The 15,338-nt window shown below is 44.2% G+C and overlaps 1 protein-coding gene across 2 annotated transcripts; it reads left to right on the top strand.

Moving 5' to 3' along the window:
• The first annotated feature begins 415 nt into the window (after positions 1–415).
• ark2ca (arkadia (RNF111) C-terminal like ring finger ubiquitin ligase 2Ca) lies at positions 416–15,152 on the top strand. 2 transcript variants are annotated; one of them, XM_056290855.1, is made up of 9 exons: positions 416–550; positions 1,300–1,462; positions 9,169–9,469; positions 10,622–10,747; positions 10,907–11,036; positions 11,195–11,299; positions 11,508–11,603; positions 11,837–11,946; positions 15,035–15,152. In XM_056290855.1, exons 2-9 carry the CDS (start codon positions 1,327–1,329, stop codon positions 15,150–15,152), a joined length of 1,122 nt encoding a protein of 373 aa, XP_056146830.1. In that variant the 5' UTR covers positions 416–550; positions 1,300–1,326. The 2 variants fall into 2 exon arrangements, with proteins under 2 accessions (XP_056146830.1, XP_056146829.1); XM_056290854.1 differs by lacking the exons at positions 416–550; positions 9,169–9,469; positions 10,622–10,747; ... (3 more) ...; positions 11,837–11,946; positions 15,035–15,152 and adding an exon at positions 2,560–5,212 and having other exon boundaries at positions 1,324–1,462.
• Positions 15,153–15,338: the final 186 nt, after the last annotated feature.

Genomic DNA, 15,338 nt, shown 5'->3' with positions numbered 1-15,338 from the left:
TCTTTGTCTGTGACTAAAGGCTTATGGCATTAGATGGGGATTCTAAGAGAAGGTCATATGGATTTGAGAGTGCCCCCCCCCCCCATTTCCATCTCTTTCTACCACCCTCTGTCTTAATTCTAGGCCAAAACAGTTTTTCAGGACCCTATGGGAAATAATTTTCAGCATGCCTTGTGTACAGAAAATGACACTGTTAAGAAGATTCCATATCCTTCTCTTTGTTTTAGTTTATTAATATCTCTTAGATATTACGAGTAGTATTTTAGTTTAGAATAGGCCTATATTTCATGTTCATTCCTAAAGTCCCGCCTAATCTATGTTTCTATTGGTTAATGGTGAAGTAGCCTGATTGCTATTGGTTAGCTAGGTTGTCAATCATCCATGTAGCCGTCATGTCCTCAGTTGCTCCGGTGAAGTTTGGAGAAGACATACGAGTGCCGACCAGTAGTTATTAGCCCAAAGTTCTACAACTAGCTAAGAATTAGTAACGAGAAATAGTGAATGAGCGTTTGTTTGGACATTGCTTGTCGAAGTGTGCGTCCATCGAGAGGCAAGTACTGCAGCATTTCTGTTGATTTGTGCAACGTTAGATGGGAATGAACCTAACTAAAATAAGCTAACGCTAGCTACAGTTATTGGACCTGTTATTGGGGATAACAATGGCGCTGCCCATGAAGAACATGTGCAGTTAGGTAGAGTTAAACTAGATTAGTTTATATCTTGTTAGAGTTCAGAGAACACATTTGTTAGCTACTGTTAGACTAATGTTTAGGAGTGGCTAATGTTATTTGATTGCTATGTGGCCTGTAATGTAAGATGAATGATTGGTTGTAGCCTAACTAAATTTGGTGATTTACTTACAAGGATCTAATTATTTCTGTTCTATTGCTGTAGTAGTGTATTTCATAGTGCAACTGCTGTAACGTGAATAATATTGTTTATTTCTGTTATTCCAGAACCACAACTCATAACACAAATATACATACAACTCATTATACAAACTATGTGCAACGAGACAACTGTTCAGTGCGTGTACTAAGCCAAATAAATAATAGCTATAATACATATAATAATGAATTATATGACCTGTGACCGATCATTGGGTTATTTTCCTTAATGGCTTTCTGTGTGTCACTTGATTGAGTCAAGGGGCTGTCCAAAACACACACGTTCTCCTCTTTGTAACACACATTGGATGAGCAGCCCGGTTCGGAGCTCATTGGCTGTAGCCAGTGTCACAGTAATAAGTCTCTTAAGAGGAGGTGCTCGCTGATTGGTTTACTCCGCCTTTGTCTGCAGGGCAGCTGAGCAGCCTGTCCTGTTTGAATGTGCTGGGACAGGAGAGGACCATTTCCATGGACCATCTGTCTCACAGGCTGCCCAAACAACAAAGGATCCAGGATGGTGTTAGTACATGTTGGATATTTGGTTCTTCCCGTCTTCGGCTCGGTTAGAAACAGAGGTATGGTTATTTATTTTCTTTAATCTGTAGGGGACCCAGCGGTCTTTTCGACGCCCACAGGAAACGTAAACATGAGCGTTGACATTTGCTAGCAAATAAAACCGTAAGCCAGCGATAAACGAGAGGCTAGCCTAGCCTACATAGCCGTCTCGCTAACGGTAACGACGCGCTTGATAACCAAAAACCGAGCAGGTTGAAACCGTGCTTGTGTGGCAAGGTGTGTTTTTATTTGATTAGAGTCGTATCTAATGAGTTCTCCATCCTTGTCCAGCGATCTGTATTGCCTTAAGTGCATCAAACCATTGTAGTCGTCAAAGTCGACTGGCGGCTCCTGTTAGCGCTCGGCTCGGCTCGGCTCTGCTCCGCGGCTAGCGCAGTCTCGTTCGTTGTTATTTTCATTGTGTGCTGATTGGCTGCGTTTGCAAAATAATACATGTGAAATCACTGCCACTGACCGATACCACACTAAACAGGCCAAATTTGTTAGTTTACGCCTGCCTAACGTTGGTCCTTTTTTTTTTTGTGTTCGTGATCAGGCTAAGCAAGCAGATGTAGCCGTAGCTGGTTTGACAACATGATTTTTTTTAGGTTGTGTGTGTGTGTGTGTGTGTGTGTGTGTGTGTGTGTGTGTGTGTGTGTGTGTACGCAATTAGTAATGAGCCCCATCTCCTTATTTCCCACTGAAGAGATTTGCACACGATTGGATTAGCTTTATGATTTGCTGTTAATCAAAATATCTTTAAGACAGACAGTCCATTTGATTGTAACCAAGCCTTGGGGGACTACATGGGTTTATGGCTATTCAAAAATTGACTAAGATGACAGTGCTTTGGTATCCTTGTAGTCCTTTTTAATGTGGCTACTAAATAAAATGGGAAACAGTCGATCGTACTGCACGCTCATTGGTCCTCCATTTTATTTTTGCTTGATCGCAAACACAAACACTGTTGAAAATTGGACAAAATAACACCCTCCATTGCAGCAGGCTATCTGTGCTGATTATGTAATAACGATATGACGTGCATTGTTAAAATACATGCAGTAGCACCAATGATTTCATTGTGCTTTTATTTGTGTTCTTTTTTCCTGTTCCATAGTATCGAGGCTGGCTCTACATTCCGCATTTCTCAGACCTTTGTCCCCCTCCATTGTGTAGCTAACGATCATCTGCTGCTGTCTGCCGTAGCCTCTGCCTGTTCTCTGCATCTAGCTGTATTGTGAACCCCTTCTTCCTCATTTCCTCTTTCCATCTGAAGACGACATTGGCATTAAAACTGAGTTCCCACTCATACCGTATCCTTCTGTGTAACAGACTAAAGAATAACACCTTCTGTAGAAAACAGTTTGTCTTTATTTAAACTGTCATGTTGCTCTTTAGTAAATAACCCATTGTAGCACTAGATCTTACTACAGAATGTCATTGTGATTTTACCATTCAGTGTGGACAAACTACATTCTGCTGTAAATTTCTGTAAAGTGGATACATTTTGACCCTTGATTCGATTACAGCCATGCTTGATCGAACTCTTTTTGGATAGTGTCTTCATCCCCTTTGCAAAGGTGCATTGTACCAGCCATCATCTTTATTAAAGCAATTGCATGGTTAACTTTTTTGAAACCTTGAATTAATCATTCTCCACGAAAATTATATTACCCTAATAAAGTCAATTGGCAAATACAGTGGTGTGAAAAAGTGTTTGCCCCCTTCCAGATTTCTTATTTTTTTGCATGTTTGTCACACTTAAATGTTTCAGATCATCAAACTAATTTAGATATTAGACAAAGGTAACACAAGTAAACACAAAATGCAGTTTTTTAGTGAAGGTTTTTATTATTAAGGGAAAAGAAAAATCCAAACCTACATGGCCCTGTGTGGAAAAAGTGATTGCCCCCCCCTGTTAAAACATAAATTAACTGTGGTTTATCACATCTTTGGAAAGCTGAGTTCAATTTCTCTAGCCACACACAGGCCTGATTACTGCCACACCTCTCTCAATCAAGAAATCACTTAAATAGGACCTGCCTGACAAAGTGAAGTAGACCAAAAGATCCTCAAAAGCTAGACATCATGCTGCGATCCAAAGAAATTCAGGAACAAATGAGAAACAAAGTAATTGAGATCTATCAGTCAGGAAAAGGTTATAAAGCCATTTCTAAAGCTTTGGGACTCCAGCGAACCACAGTGAGAGCCATTATCCACAAATGGCGAAAACATGGAACAGTGGTGAACCTTCCCAGGAGTGGCCGGCCAACCAAAATTACCCCAAGAGCGCAGCGACTACTCATCCAAGAGGTCACAAAAGACCCCACAACAACATCCAAAGAACTGCAGGCCTCACTTGCCTCAGTTAAGGTCAGTGTTCATGACTCCACCATAAGAAAGAGACTGGGCAAAAATGGCCTGCATGGCAGAGTTCCAAGACCACTGCTGAGCAAAAAGAGCATAAAGGCTCGTCTCAGTTTTGCCAGAAAACATCTTGATGAGCCCCAAGACTTTTGGGAAAATACTCTGTGGACTGACGAGACAAAAGTTGAACTTTTTGGAAGGTGTGTGTCCCATTACATCTGGCGTAAAAGTAACACAGCATTTCAGAAAAGGAACATCCTACCAACAGTAAAATATGGTGGTGGTAGTGTGATGGTCTGGGGCTGTTTTGCTGCTTCAGGACCTGGAAGACTTGCTGTGGTAAATGGAACCATGAATTCTGCTGTCTACCAAAAAATCTTGAAGAAGAATGTCCGGCCATCTGTTCGTGACCTCAAGCTGAAGCGCACTTGGGTTCTGCAGCAGGATGATCCAAAACACACCAGCAAGTCCACCTCTGAATGGCTTAAGAAAAACAAAATGAAGACTTTGGAGTGGCCTAGTCAAAGTCCTGACCTGAATCCGATTGAGATGCTGTGGCATGACCTTAAAAAGGCAGTTCATGCTCGAAAACCCTCCAATGTGGCTGAATTACAACAATTCTGCAAAGATGAGTGGGCCAAAATTCCTCCACAGCGCTGTAAAAGCCTCATTACCAGTTATCGCAAACGCTTGATTGCAGTTGTTGCTGCTAAGGGTGGCTCAACCAGTTACTAGGTTTAGGGGGCAAACACTTTTTCACACCACTGTAACTGCAATAACAAACATAACAGTAATTTGTGCTCAGTTATTTTCACCTTTGATGGTCCACTGCACCTGTTCGAGTCCTGTGTAAATGGCCGGTAATAATCCTATCCATGTCTGCAAGCCTTTGTTCCTGCTAGTTGAATTGAGTCAATTTAGCTAATTGCAGTGTTGGCGAGGTTTAGGCCTAAATCATCTTGCCATCAAAAAAATCCCCTTTGATCCACTGCCATGCACAGCCACCTTTTAGTCTTTTTCCAGATACTCCTAGAATGCTATCCATTTTACAGGGATGTGTATATCCTGCACTGCTGTAGAAGTCCTTTTAGAATCAAAATGTCTTTATTCTTTGGTTGTGGTTTTCTACCTTATGTTCTTGTATTAGATCCTAATGCATGGTCATTTTATACTTTTGTTTTTTCCACTTTGAACAGCAGATTCCAATGTAATCTTTGTGTAGAGATGTCCTGCTGTACACTCATTGGATGCTGCTTCTGTTCTGTTAACCCTACAGAAAGCATGGTTGGGCCTTGCTTTTGGTCTTTATTTGCATGGAATTATGGTTATATAGGCTATATTATGATTATATTATTATTATCATTATTATTATCGCACAGTGCCACACATATTAATATTTTCAAATAAAGACTGTAGTATTTTTCCTAACCTTCAGTGTGCTTTTTGCTGATTTCCATGTATGCCCCCTCTTCCCTCAACACCGTGCTGTCACTAAAGCAGTTACCCAACTATATGTGTACTCATCTCTCAGCTGTCTTTTACAGGGGCACTTCAAGGTACTGATCCTTGTACATTGGGGTGGCCATATTGCTCACCCATGTTGGGGGGGGAAAGGTTTTCACCGAAACACATTAGCCTTATGATTTATTTAAAAATGTCATTACGTCCCAGTCAATGCACAATCTTTTTATGTTCTTCTCGTCGGGTCCCCTCAGTGAGATGATATTTAGTTCTCGAGTAGTTTTATCCTTTCTATCACTCACAGGTATCTAACCAGTTGTGTTTGAGTCAGCTCTGGGTACACTTTGCGGTAGACCCTATCTAGCTCCATTTTTGTTTTGTGAGACTGAAAAAGCACTTTGAAGTCCCTCGTCATCACATGTAGGAGATGGAACTCTTAATATCTTTATAGGTAATGTTGGGTTTTATTTTCCAAGATGTTCCATTGTAGTCTTTGCCCATCTGGCATTAATCAGAATCAGATCATTTCTGATTTCCATAGGGAATGGTATAATTTCAGTGCCCCTATTTGCTCATTGTTAGGAATATTTGTGTAAGCCTGAGATCACTAAACACAGGACCACAATACAGCTGCAGGTACTCTTGTTTCCTTTATTCCTCTTGATTGGAATTTTTTTCAAATAAAGCTTTGAAACTGAGGTAGACGATAAACTCAGTGATAAATTTGTTTTTAAAGCAGCACATTGCTGATAATTTTTCTTTCATATTACGATATCAAGAATTTCTTGACCTTGTCTGGCTATTTTGTCTTACCACAATAGTACAACTAAAACCAAGTTGTAATAGAAATATACAGTTTTCAAGTGGTATGAGATAATTTTAATTTAGGTTCCTACTAAGAATTTTATGCGCCTCTATCTACAAGAAGTGTTTGCATTGAAATCACAAATGTTTTTGCTGAGTTCTGGGTTTTCATGACACTTGGTTGTAGAAGTTTGTCTTTGGGGTTTAAATGTAAAATGTGGATTCAAGAACAAGTCTGAAATGCGTGGTGTAATGGGCCACCTTCGGTACAACAACATTTAAAAATAAGGAGAATCAAGACTTTGAGAGCCCAAGAGATTGACAATCTGTACCATAGGATTTGGTCCTTGCTATTCTCCATAAACTATACGTATACTAAAACAAGGTGTATCTATCTGGGTGTCAGGCACTCACATTTCCCCAACTCCCCTGTTCATTAAAGAGCATAGGAACACAAAAAAATGGGTTGAACTATAAAAGATCTTATAATGGATACTCATTCAAGGTTCTGTGAATGCTGCAGCGCTGCAGCCCACCTTCACATCACTTTTCTGTCCCCCTCCCAGCATCACCATCCTTTTATTTGAGCAACATGGAGCATCTCGGGCAATAGGCAGGATTATGGAAGCGAGTAGGAGCTGTGATTATAAGGTTGCAGTGATAGAGGCCGGGAGGGGGGGTGGGGGGATAAGAGAGATCGGTTTAACATCAGACTGCAGCAGCCGCAGGTGGGCGGGGCTTATAGGCCTGTCAGACAGTCGGAGACATGCTGCAGCCACAACGTGGGGGAGGGGATGCTGGTGTAGCGGATCTATGGGAAGGTTGGGGGGGGTGAAGGAAGGGGGGCTGAATTGCGTCAGTCAGGAGGTTTATGCCTGTAAATCAGACTCAATAATAATACCATGGCTGCTGCACTGCTCTGTGTCAAATATAAATGCACATATAATGCTATGGCCTACCCAGGTTATTTGGTATTTATTCCAAGTATCACACTCACCATTGTCTTATCGGGGTCACGGCTGCGCTTTATTCAAAACTGATTTATAGTCACTGACCCTCCAATCCAGAAGTCGGCTATTTCTGCTCTACTTCCCCCAGTCAGTGGTTGCTCGGGTTCACTGAGGTTATTCTGTCCCAAGGCTATAACCAGTACAGACCACAAAAAAACAAAAACAACCAAGAACACTGCCATGTTGGATACACAAATATTCTTATGCACAACCATGACACAGGGAGATGTATTTAAAAAAGAGGTTATGAAATGTAATGTTTAAACTGAGGCCTTTATATTTAATTTGTCCAGTGATTCCTGTAATACACATACAGCCCTGCATTGATGTGCACTTTCTCAGGGGACTGGGAGGCACAGTACCCCGGCCCGGACTTTTAACACAAGGATGCACACTTGTCTGAGACCCCCCCCCCCCAAGGGTCTGGTGTCTATTCCCTGGCCCAGACAGCTGGGGGGCTATAACAGGGTTTTAAGGAGCAGCTGGCTCTCCCCCACCCACCACTCCCCCTCTTCCCTCACTTCATTCCACCAGCCCTCCCTCTTCTGAACTTGGAGAAATGGGTATTGATCGTTTGGCTTAAACCCAGTAGCATGCTGATTCAGCAGGACAGTAGGAGCCTCCTGTCTCTTCTTCCTCTGATATAGACAGAAATGATCTAAACCCAGGGGGGAGGTGGGGGGGGGGTTTATGTCCCCCTACAGTTTGCCAGAGACAGAGGAGAACTAAATTAACCGCATGAGCCTTCCTTGGCGACTGCTGGGCCTGGCTATTTCCAGGCTGCATGATAAGAAGACATGTATGCTAAGGATCTAGATAATACAGTAAATAAACTGTGCGATTCGTTTCAATGCCGGTCTTGATAATAATGATCTAAATCACGAGTAATTTGAGTGAACGTAAAAAGTGATCATCACAAGAGGCAAGGGAAACATTTCAAGGAGCAAATAATTATTTCTCATCAAAATACCAAATGGTTGACTCACTGTAGGTCAGGGCCAATCAGGTGGTGGTGATTGAAGAGCTCTGATAGCACAATGGATGACAAATCTACATGTTTTAAATCCATTACGTTGACACCGAGACGGCACACCAAATCCATCCCATTAGCTAGCAAGGGACCGAAGACAATTTAATGTAGCTGCTTTAGAGTAAATCTTCACTGAATCACCCCTGTTTGTTAATGGAGACCCATCTTCTCGAATTAACCTGCGGCAAGTCATGAGGCCGACCAGTTGGACATGGTCCGTCTGGTGCTTTTAGGGAAAGCTCCACAGGGGTCTCCACGTCTGTGATCTCCATCTGTTTTTTCGTCTGTCTCGTGTTCTCTCTTGTGTGAGGGCGCTTTTTTTTCTGCCTGTGCTCTCTCTGTGTTAAGGAATGCTTGTGGTTTGATTGATGGGTTTTCTATTTACCTATTACGTATGCTTGTGTGTATGATGGAGACAAAGGGCGAAATTGTCTTATCTTGGGGTGTCCGGGTGGCGTGGCAGTCTATTCCGTTGCCTACCAACATGGAGATCGCAGGTTCGAATCCCCGTGTAACCTCTGGCTTGGTCGGGCGTCCCTACAGACACAACTGACCATGTCTGCGGGTGGGAAGCCGGATGTGGGTATGTGTCCTGGTCGCTGCACTAGCGCCTCCTCTGGTTGGTCGGGGCGCCTGTTCAGGGAGAGTGGGATCTGGGGGGGGGGGGGATAGCGTGATCCTCCCACGCACTACGTCCCCCTGGTGAAACTCCTCACTGTCAGGTGAAAAGAAGCGGTTGGTGACTCCACATGTATCAGAGGAGGCACGTGGTAGTCTGCAAACCCTCCCCGGATCGGCAGAGGGGGTGGAACAGAGATCAGAATGGCTCGGAAGAGTAGGGTAATTGGCCAGATACAATTGGGGAGAAAATCCAAAATAAATGAATAAATAAAAATGTCTTATAGTTCATGTATTGTTTGTGCATTTATCTGTCTTTGTATGTACTTGTCTCTGGCTTGTCCGGGTCTCTCTGTTGTTTGCAAGCAACCACAGATTTTCCAAGTTGGCGGTCTGCGGTTTCTCAGCTCTTATCAGTTGCGTTTATTCCCTGTAGGAGCACACTTCACCAGGCATCAACACAGCCATGCTACCTCCTGCCGACACTTTCACCTGGGTGCTCCTCAGGCACCTATTTCAGCTGAGTTCCCTCTAGGACATGCCAGCCAACCCCCACAGACAGGCTTGGCCACCCACCTGCCCCCAGCACACCATCCGCCCCTCACTGCCCTGCCATCACCCCCACAGTTCCAGGATGTGCCAGGGCCTCCATTTCTACCTCAGGCCTTACACCAGCAATACCTCATCCAGCAGCAGCTTCTGGAGGCACAGCACCGCAGGATTTCACCACACTCTAGGTAGACCTGCGACTGCACACAGAAAACCACTAACACAGGGGAATGATTGTGGGTCCTTATCTGAAAGGACAGACATAAAAGAGCATATAGCTTGTATTTTTCTCCATATCCAGATTACAAAGTTTAACTACTGTCATGAAAATAAATTGAGGCTTTTTTATGTATAGGCAACTGCTCTGCACATTAAAACTCGAGACCAAGGGGCGTCCGGGTGGGGTCTATTCCGTTGCCTACCAACACAGGGATCGCCGGTTCAAATCCCTGTGTTACCTCCGGCTTGGTCGGGCATCCCTACAGACAATTGTTCGTGTCTGCAGGTGGGAAGCTGGATGTGGGTATGTGTCCTGGTCGCTGCACTAGTGCCTCCTCTAGTTGGTCGGGGTGCCTATTCAGGGGGGAGGGTGAACTAGGGGGGGGGATAGCGTGATCCTCCCACGCGCTACATCCCCCTGGTGAAACTCCTGTCAGGTGAAAAGAAGCGGCTGGCGACTCCACATGTATCAGAGGAGGCCTGTGGTAGTCTGCAGCCCTCCCCGGATCGGCAGAGGGGGTGGAGCAGCGACTAGGACAACTCGGAAGAGTGGGGTAATTGGCTGGGTACAACTGGGGAGAAAAAAAGGGGGGGGGGGGATAAAAAAAATGTTTTTATATAGTTTTGAATGTTAATCACTGCACACAAGTTGCACAATTGAAAGCCGGCAGTCAGATGCTTGTCAAATGTTTAAGTAAAACTGGAAGGTGTATAATATGGTCACATATTTGGTGAAGTCACAAAGTCCAAATCACGCATCATGTGTATGTTGCATTTTATTTGACAGCTGAAATACAACCAATCTCAATTCCAGTTCTTAATAGATAGTCTGCTACTCAGCAATGTCTGTGATTTGTCCGAGCATATTTATTTTTAACTTTATTTTGCCGTTAGGTGGAGGGAATAGGTGGGTGGCAAATATTTTGGGGTTGTTCAATGCTCCTTAGCACCCACAGAGCTGGCACCTGTGCATGTACAGGGATGGGCGTTTTCACGGCTCCCTTTTATCTCAGCTGGCGCAAGCCAGACTGACTGTTTCTCAAAAAATGTGATTGAAAACCGATTAAAAAACATCTTGAAAACTTGTCCTTATTTACATCCCATTATTATGCTCCGTACAGAAGGAACCAGGAGCGTGTCCCTCTGAACCCTCACCGGCTGCGTACGGGCTACGAGTACTCTCCTCCCCTCCATGTCCCCCAGCCAATATCTCAGCATCCACGTTACCTGGCCGAGGGCACAGACTGGTGAGTCACCATTGGATATTAAAAAGGGGCCTGTAGAGATGAGTAATTATGCTTCTCTCTCTCTCTCTCTCTGTCTCTCTCTCTCTCTCTCTCTGACACACTCTGTCTGCCGGATGTGGGTGGTGTTGTTCATTCACATGCCTGTTCTTGTGCCTACAGGGATCTCAGTGTGGATGCTGGCCTCCCCCACCACCAGTACCAGCTCCAGCAGCTTCCGCAGCACTATCAGCATTACCTGGCCTCTCCCAGAATGCATCACTTCCCACGTAGCACTTCCTCTGCACAAGTGGTACGTTTGTCGCAGTCTGTCCTTGCTGATGTTGGGTTTGTTTCCTGTTATTGTTTCCCATCTTTGCTGTTGCTTATTTTGATGGCTTGGTCAACTTTACAGTCGCTGAGTCAGTCCTTTTTATGTTGTGATGATGACTTCTATTTTGTCTTAACTAGGTTGTACATGAGATCAGAAACTACCCCTACCCCCAGCTTCACCTTCTGGCTTTGCAGGGCCTAAACCCTTCTCGACATGCCACGGCTGTGCGAGAAAGCTATGAGGTAGATATTCCTTGATGAATAAGTGCAGTTCATTTGCATTCTGTCTGAGGGCTTTAAATTTGTAATGTGACTTCTGTAGAATAGAAACATGTTGAGTTGTTGACATGTTATAATGTCTATTCTACTCTATTCTATTCTATTCTATTCTATTACATTATAATATATTCTATTCTATTCTGTTCTAATTATATGAACTGCTTTGGTGTAGGAGCTCTTGCAGCTGGAGGACCGTCTTGGTAGTGTTAGCAGAGGAGCTGTTCAAACAACCATAGAGAGATTCACCTTTCCACACAAATACAAAAAGGTAGGGGGGACAGTCAGGTGACAGTAAAACACCAATAGGTCAAATAAAAATAGGATCAAAATAGAATTACATGTGGTCTGAAACTATGAAAAAGCAAATCCTTGGATAATGTATGGCTTTGATATGTACATGCACAAATTTACATGATATTTACTGTATTTGAGCCACACAAAAAAAATATGGCTGTGATTCGACCTCAGCGTCTCCTTTTATGCCATCTGATTGGTTAACAGAGGAAGCCTCTGGAGCTGAAAATTGGGGAGGAGGAGGCTGAGGAGGAGACAGATGTAGATGAAAAATGCACCATCTGTTTATCCATGCTGGAGGATGGAGAGGATGTCAGGTAAGAGGTTATCTTAGATACATATAGCAAGCCCATCTGTCAGGCCGACTTAGGCTAGTGTCTGGGGCAGCATGATGATGCTAAGTACCTGTAGTCTACAGTCAAATAACAACCATGGGTGATGATGACCTAAACGTACCTTTACACATGCTCAATAATCCAGGTAAGGAAATCACATAAAGGTGAACCACCTTTCTCTACCACCAAGTATGTGGTGACAACATCCCCACTGACACAGCAGCTGGGGAAGGGGAGAAATCCCACATTAGACAGGCCCTGGTTAAGTGTGGTTATCCTAACTGGGCATTTGTCAAAGCCAGGAAGACAGCCAAACAGTGCACCAGCTGATCGAAGAGAGGCGAAGGACCACAGCTGCCTAAGCGTAAACCAGGGGTCATTCCGTAAGTGGCGGGAGTGTTGGAACAGTTGGGACGCATATTTTCCAAATACCGCATCCCAGTTGCTTTCAAACCCCAAAACACGCCGCGCCAGAAATTGGTCCACCCCAAGGATCGGGTCCCCCAGCACAAACAGGGCAATATAGTTTACGCTGTTAAGTGCCAGGATTGCCATGACTTGTACATCGGAGAAACCGAACAGACACTGGCCAAGAGGATGGCACAACACAGGAGAGCTAACACGTCAGGCCAGGACTCTGCAGTCTATATCCACCTACAGGCCAGTGGCCACTCTTTCAAGTATGAGGATATTCACATCCTTGATAGGGAGGAACGCTGGTTTGAATGGGGAGTCAAAGAGGCCATCTATGTGAAGAGGGAACGACCATCCCTGAACCGAGTGGGGGGGGGGGGCTAAGAGTACATCTGTCGCCATCTTACAATGCTGTGATTGCAAACATTCTCCAACCCTCTGTGAATAGCACACATGGCCATTGTAACTCTAGTTATACCTGCAGTCAGTTTAGACTGAAGAGGTTAGGGTTAGGGTTAGGTTTAGGTTTAGGGTTAGGATTAGATGAGCGATGAAACGTTTCTCCCACCAAACGTTGTGTCCAGATAAACTGATTCACCTTTCTGTGATGACCTAAAAGTAGAATTAAATCCTATAAATCCTATATTGCATTTTTTTTAGCTTTAAATTTGTTTGTATATCAGTTATTGGCATGACATCAACATTTCCAAGTCAATATCATATATCTATTTTTACATCCATGTCAGAAAATAATCACTTTCAGTTCTGGCCCAATCGAGATTTTGTGATATAATACTGAAGATTTTGATCTTGTAGGTGCTGGGTTCGTAGAATCTGATCCAAGTTATTGCCACCCCGATGTTGGTTGTAAACATCTTATGGTATTAGATGTATTGTGTGACTTTTATAACATACCACACACAACGCATTCTTTGTCTTGTAGAAAATTTACTGTGATACTCATACGCACACCTACCAGAGGAAAGAAACTGAACAAGATTTTTACAGTAGCTTACCAACAGACAAACAGGGCATAACTGGTGTTCCTAACAGGAATGCCAGTTATTCATGGTGGTGGGAACGAGTTTTGTCCTGTTTTAATCTTGACCTCCAAAGTCTTGGCCCCGTAAGCCTCAGCCTCTGCCCTGGGGGCATTAAACAGGATTCAGCGGAGGTAGGAAGTCAAATTGATGAGGTTCTGGCCTCAATAACATCCCCTTTGAGAGTCAATGCTACTTTCATTGGCATAGGCCGAGCTTGTGGATCAGTGGCTGAGACTCCAAAATGAATCCCAATATAATAGATGCTCCCTTTCACTCTTTCTCTCCATGTCATCTCATTTGTGTGTTAGTTGTATGCAAAGATTGCAGCAATTGGCAGCACAGTAGTGCAGTAGTTAGTGCTGTCACCTCACAGCAAGAACGTCCTGGGTTCGAACCCCGGTGTTGTCCAACCTTAGGGGGGGGGTCATCCCAGGTCATCCTCTGTGTGGAGTTTGCATGTTCTTCCCGTGACTGGGGTGGGTTTCCCCCGGGTGCTCCAGTTTCCCCCACCATCACAAAGACATGTATGTTAGGGTTAATGCTCCTGTCTGTGCCCCTGAACGAGGCATGGCAAGACGAACTGGAGTTGGTCCCCGGGCGCTGCACGGCGGCTGCCCACTGCTCCAAGCTACACAGCTAGGATGGGTGACATGCAGAGAAGAATTTTCCCACGGGGATTAATAAAGTATATCAAAATCAAAATTTAAAAAAATCCAAAAAAAAAACTGAGTTTCAGTACTTTTTATACGACTTGGATAAGTGTTTCGGTGCTTCTGCCCCTCAATATCTGTTAAGCAGGTAAAACCTTGCTAAAATATCTTCCACTCATGCACAATCGTTAACTGAATATTTACTGTTCTTTCGTGTACATGGATCATTTATTATGGATATTTTATGGCTATAAAATGTGACTGAAGTTTTATCTAGGAAATTTCTTATCAAATATCAGCGTCAATATAACTAAGATGACTGGCTATAATTATTACAGGTAAAGGTCAGAGGTCATTCAACTGCAGAGGATGGCATGCAAGCACAAACTGGGCTTGCTTTAATACTGCTAGTCAGTTTTATGACAAACATTTTTCACCAAACTATTTCTCTTTTTCCCATGATGTTTGAGGAATGAACAAGTGCACACTGCAGGGGCGAGAGAGCACGTGTTTTGGCATTAGGGGTGAAGTCAGTTTGCATGATAAGCAGTCACAGCTGTCTGAGAGGGGCACGGGATTGTTGGCCGAACACAAGCCTGCTAGAGAGGACAAAATTAACTCCCAAGTGTTATAAGAAGTTCACTGCTGACACAACTGTGTCAAACTGGACATTACTGCTCCAGGAGTTGAATGAGCAGTCAAAAGATTGAACTCTCCTCCTTTCTCTCTCTTTCTTTCTCTCACCCCCTCTTTCTCCCTCGTCCCCCTCTCTTTCTCTCTCGCTCTCTCTCTTTCTCACTCGCCCCCTCTCTCTCTCTCTCTCTCTCTCTCTCTCTCTCTCTCTCTCTCTCTCTCTCTCTCTCTCGCCCCCCTCTCCTTCTCCCTCACCCCCATCTCTCTCTTTCTCTCTCGCTCTTTCTCCCTTGCCCACCTCTCCCTCTCTGTCTCGCTCTCTCTCTCTAGGAGATTGCCCTGCATGCACCTCTTCCACCAAGGCTGTGTGGACCAATGGCTGGCCACCAGCAGGAAGTGTCCAATCTGCCGGGTCGACATCGAGACACAGCTGAACACTGACAGCTGATGAGCAGCGGACCGGCAGCAGTTTTAGCCCCTGTCAATCAGCCCCGTGTGGTCTCCGCTTTCTTCCACCCCAGCCTGCTGGCCCTTTCCCGATTGGGTGCTTTGCCAAAACGTCTCCAGACTTCATGTGACATCATCACCCCTCTGACTCATGCTTTACTGAGCCAAGCCAGGATTACTAACTGCA

The sequence above is a fragment of the Lampris incognitus genome, chromosome 12 (genome assembly GCF_029633865.1).
Source record: "Lampris incognitus isolate fLamInc1 chromosome 12, fLamInc1.hap2, whole genome shotgun sequence".
NCBI classification, from domain to species: domain Eukaryota; kingdom Metazoa; phylum Chordata; class Actinopteri; order Lampriformes; family Lampridae; genus Lampris; species Lampris incognitus.
This window is presented reverse-complemented; position numbering and strand designations above follow the sequence as displayed.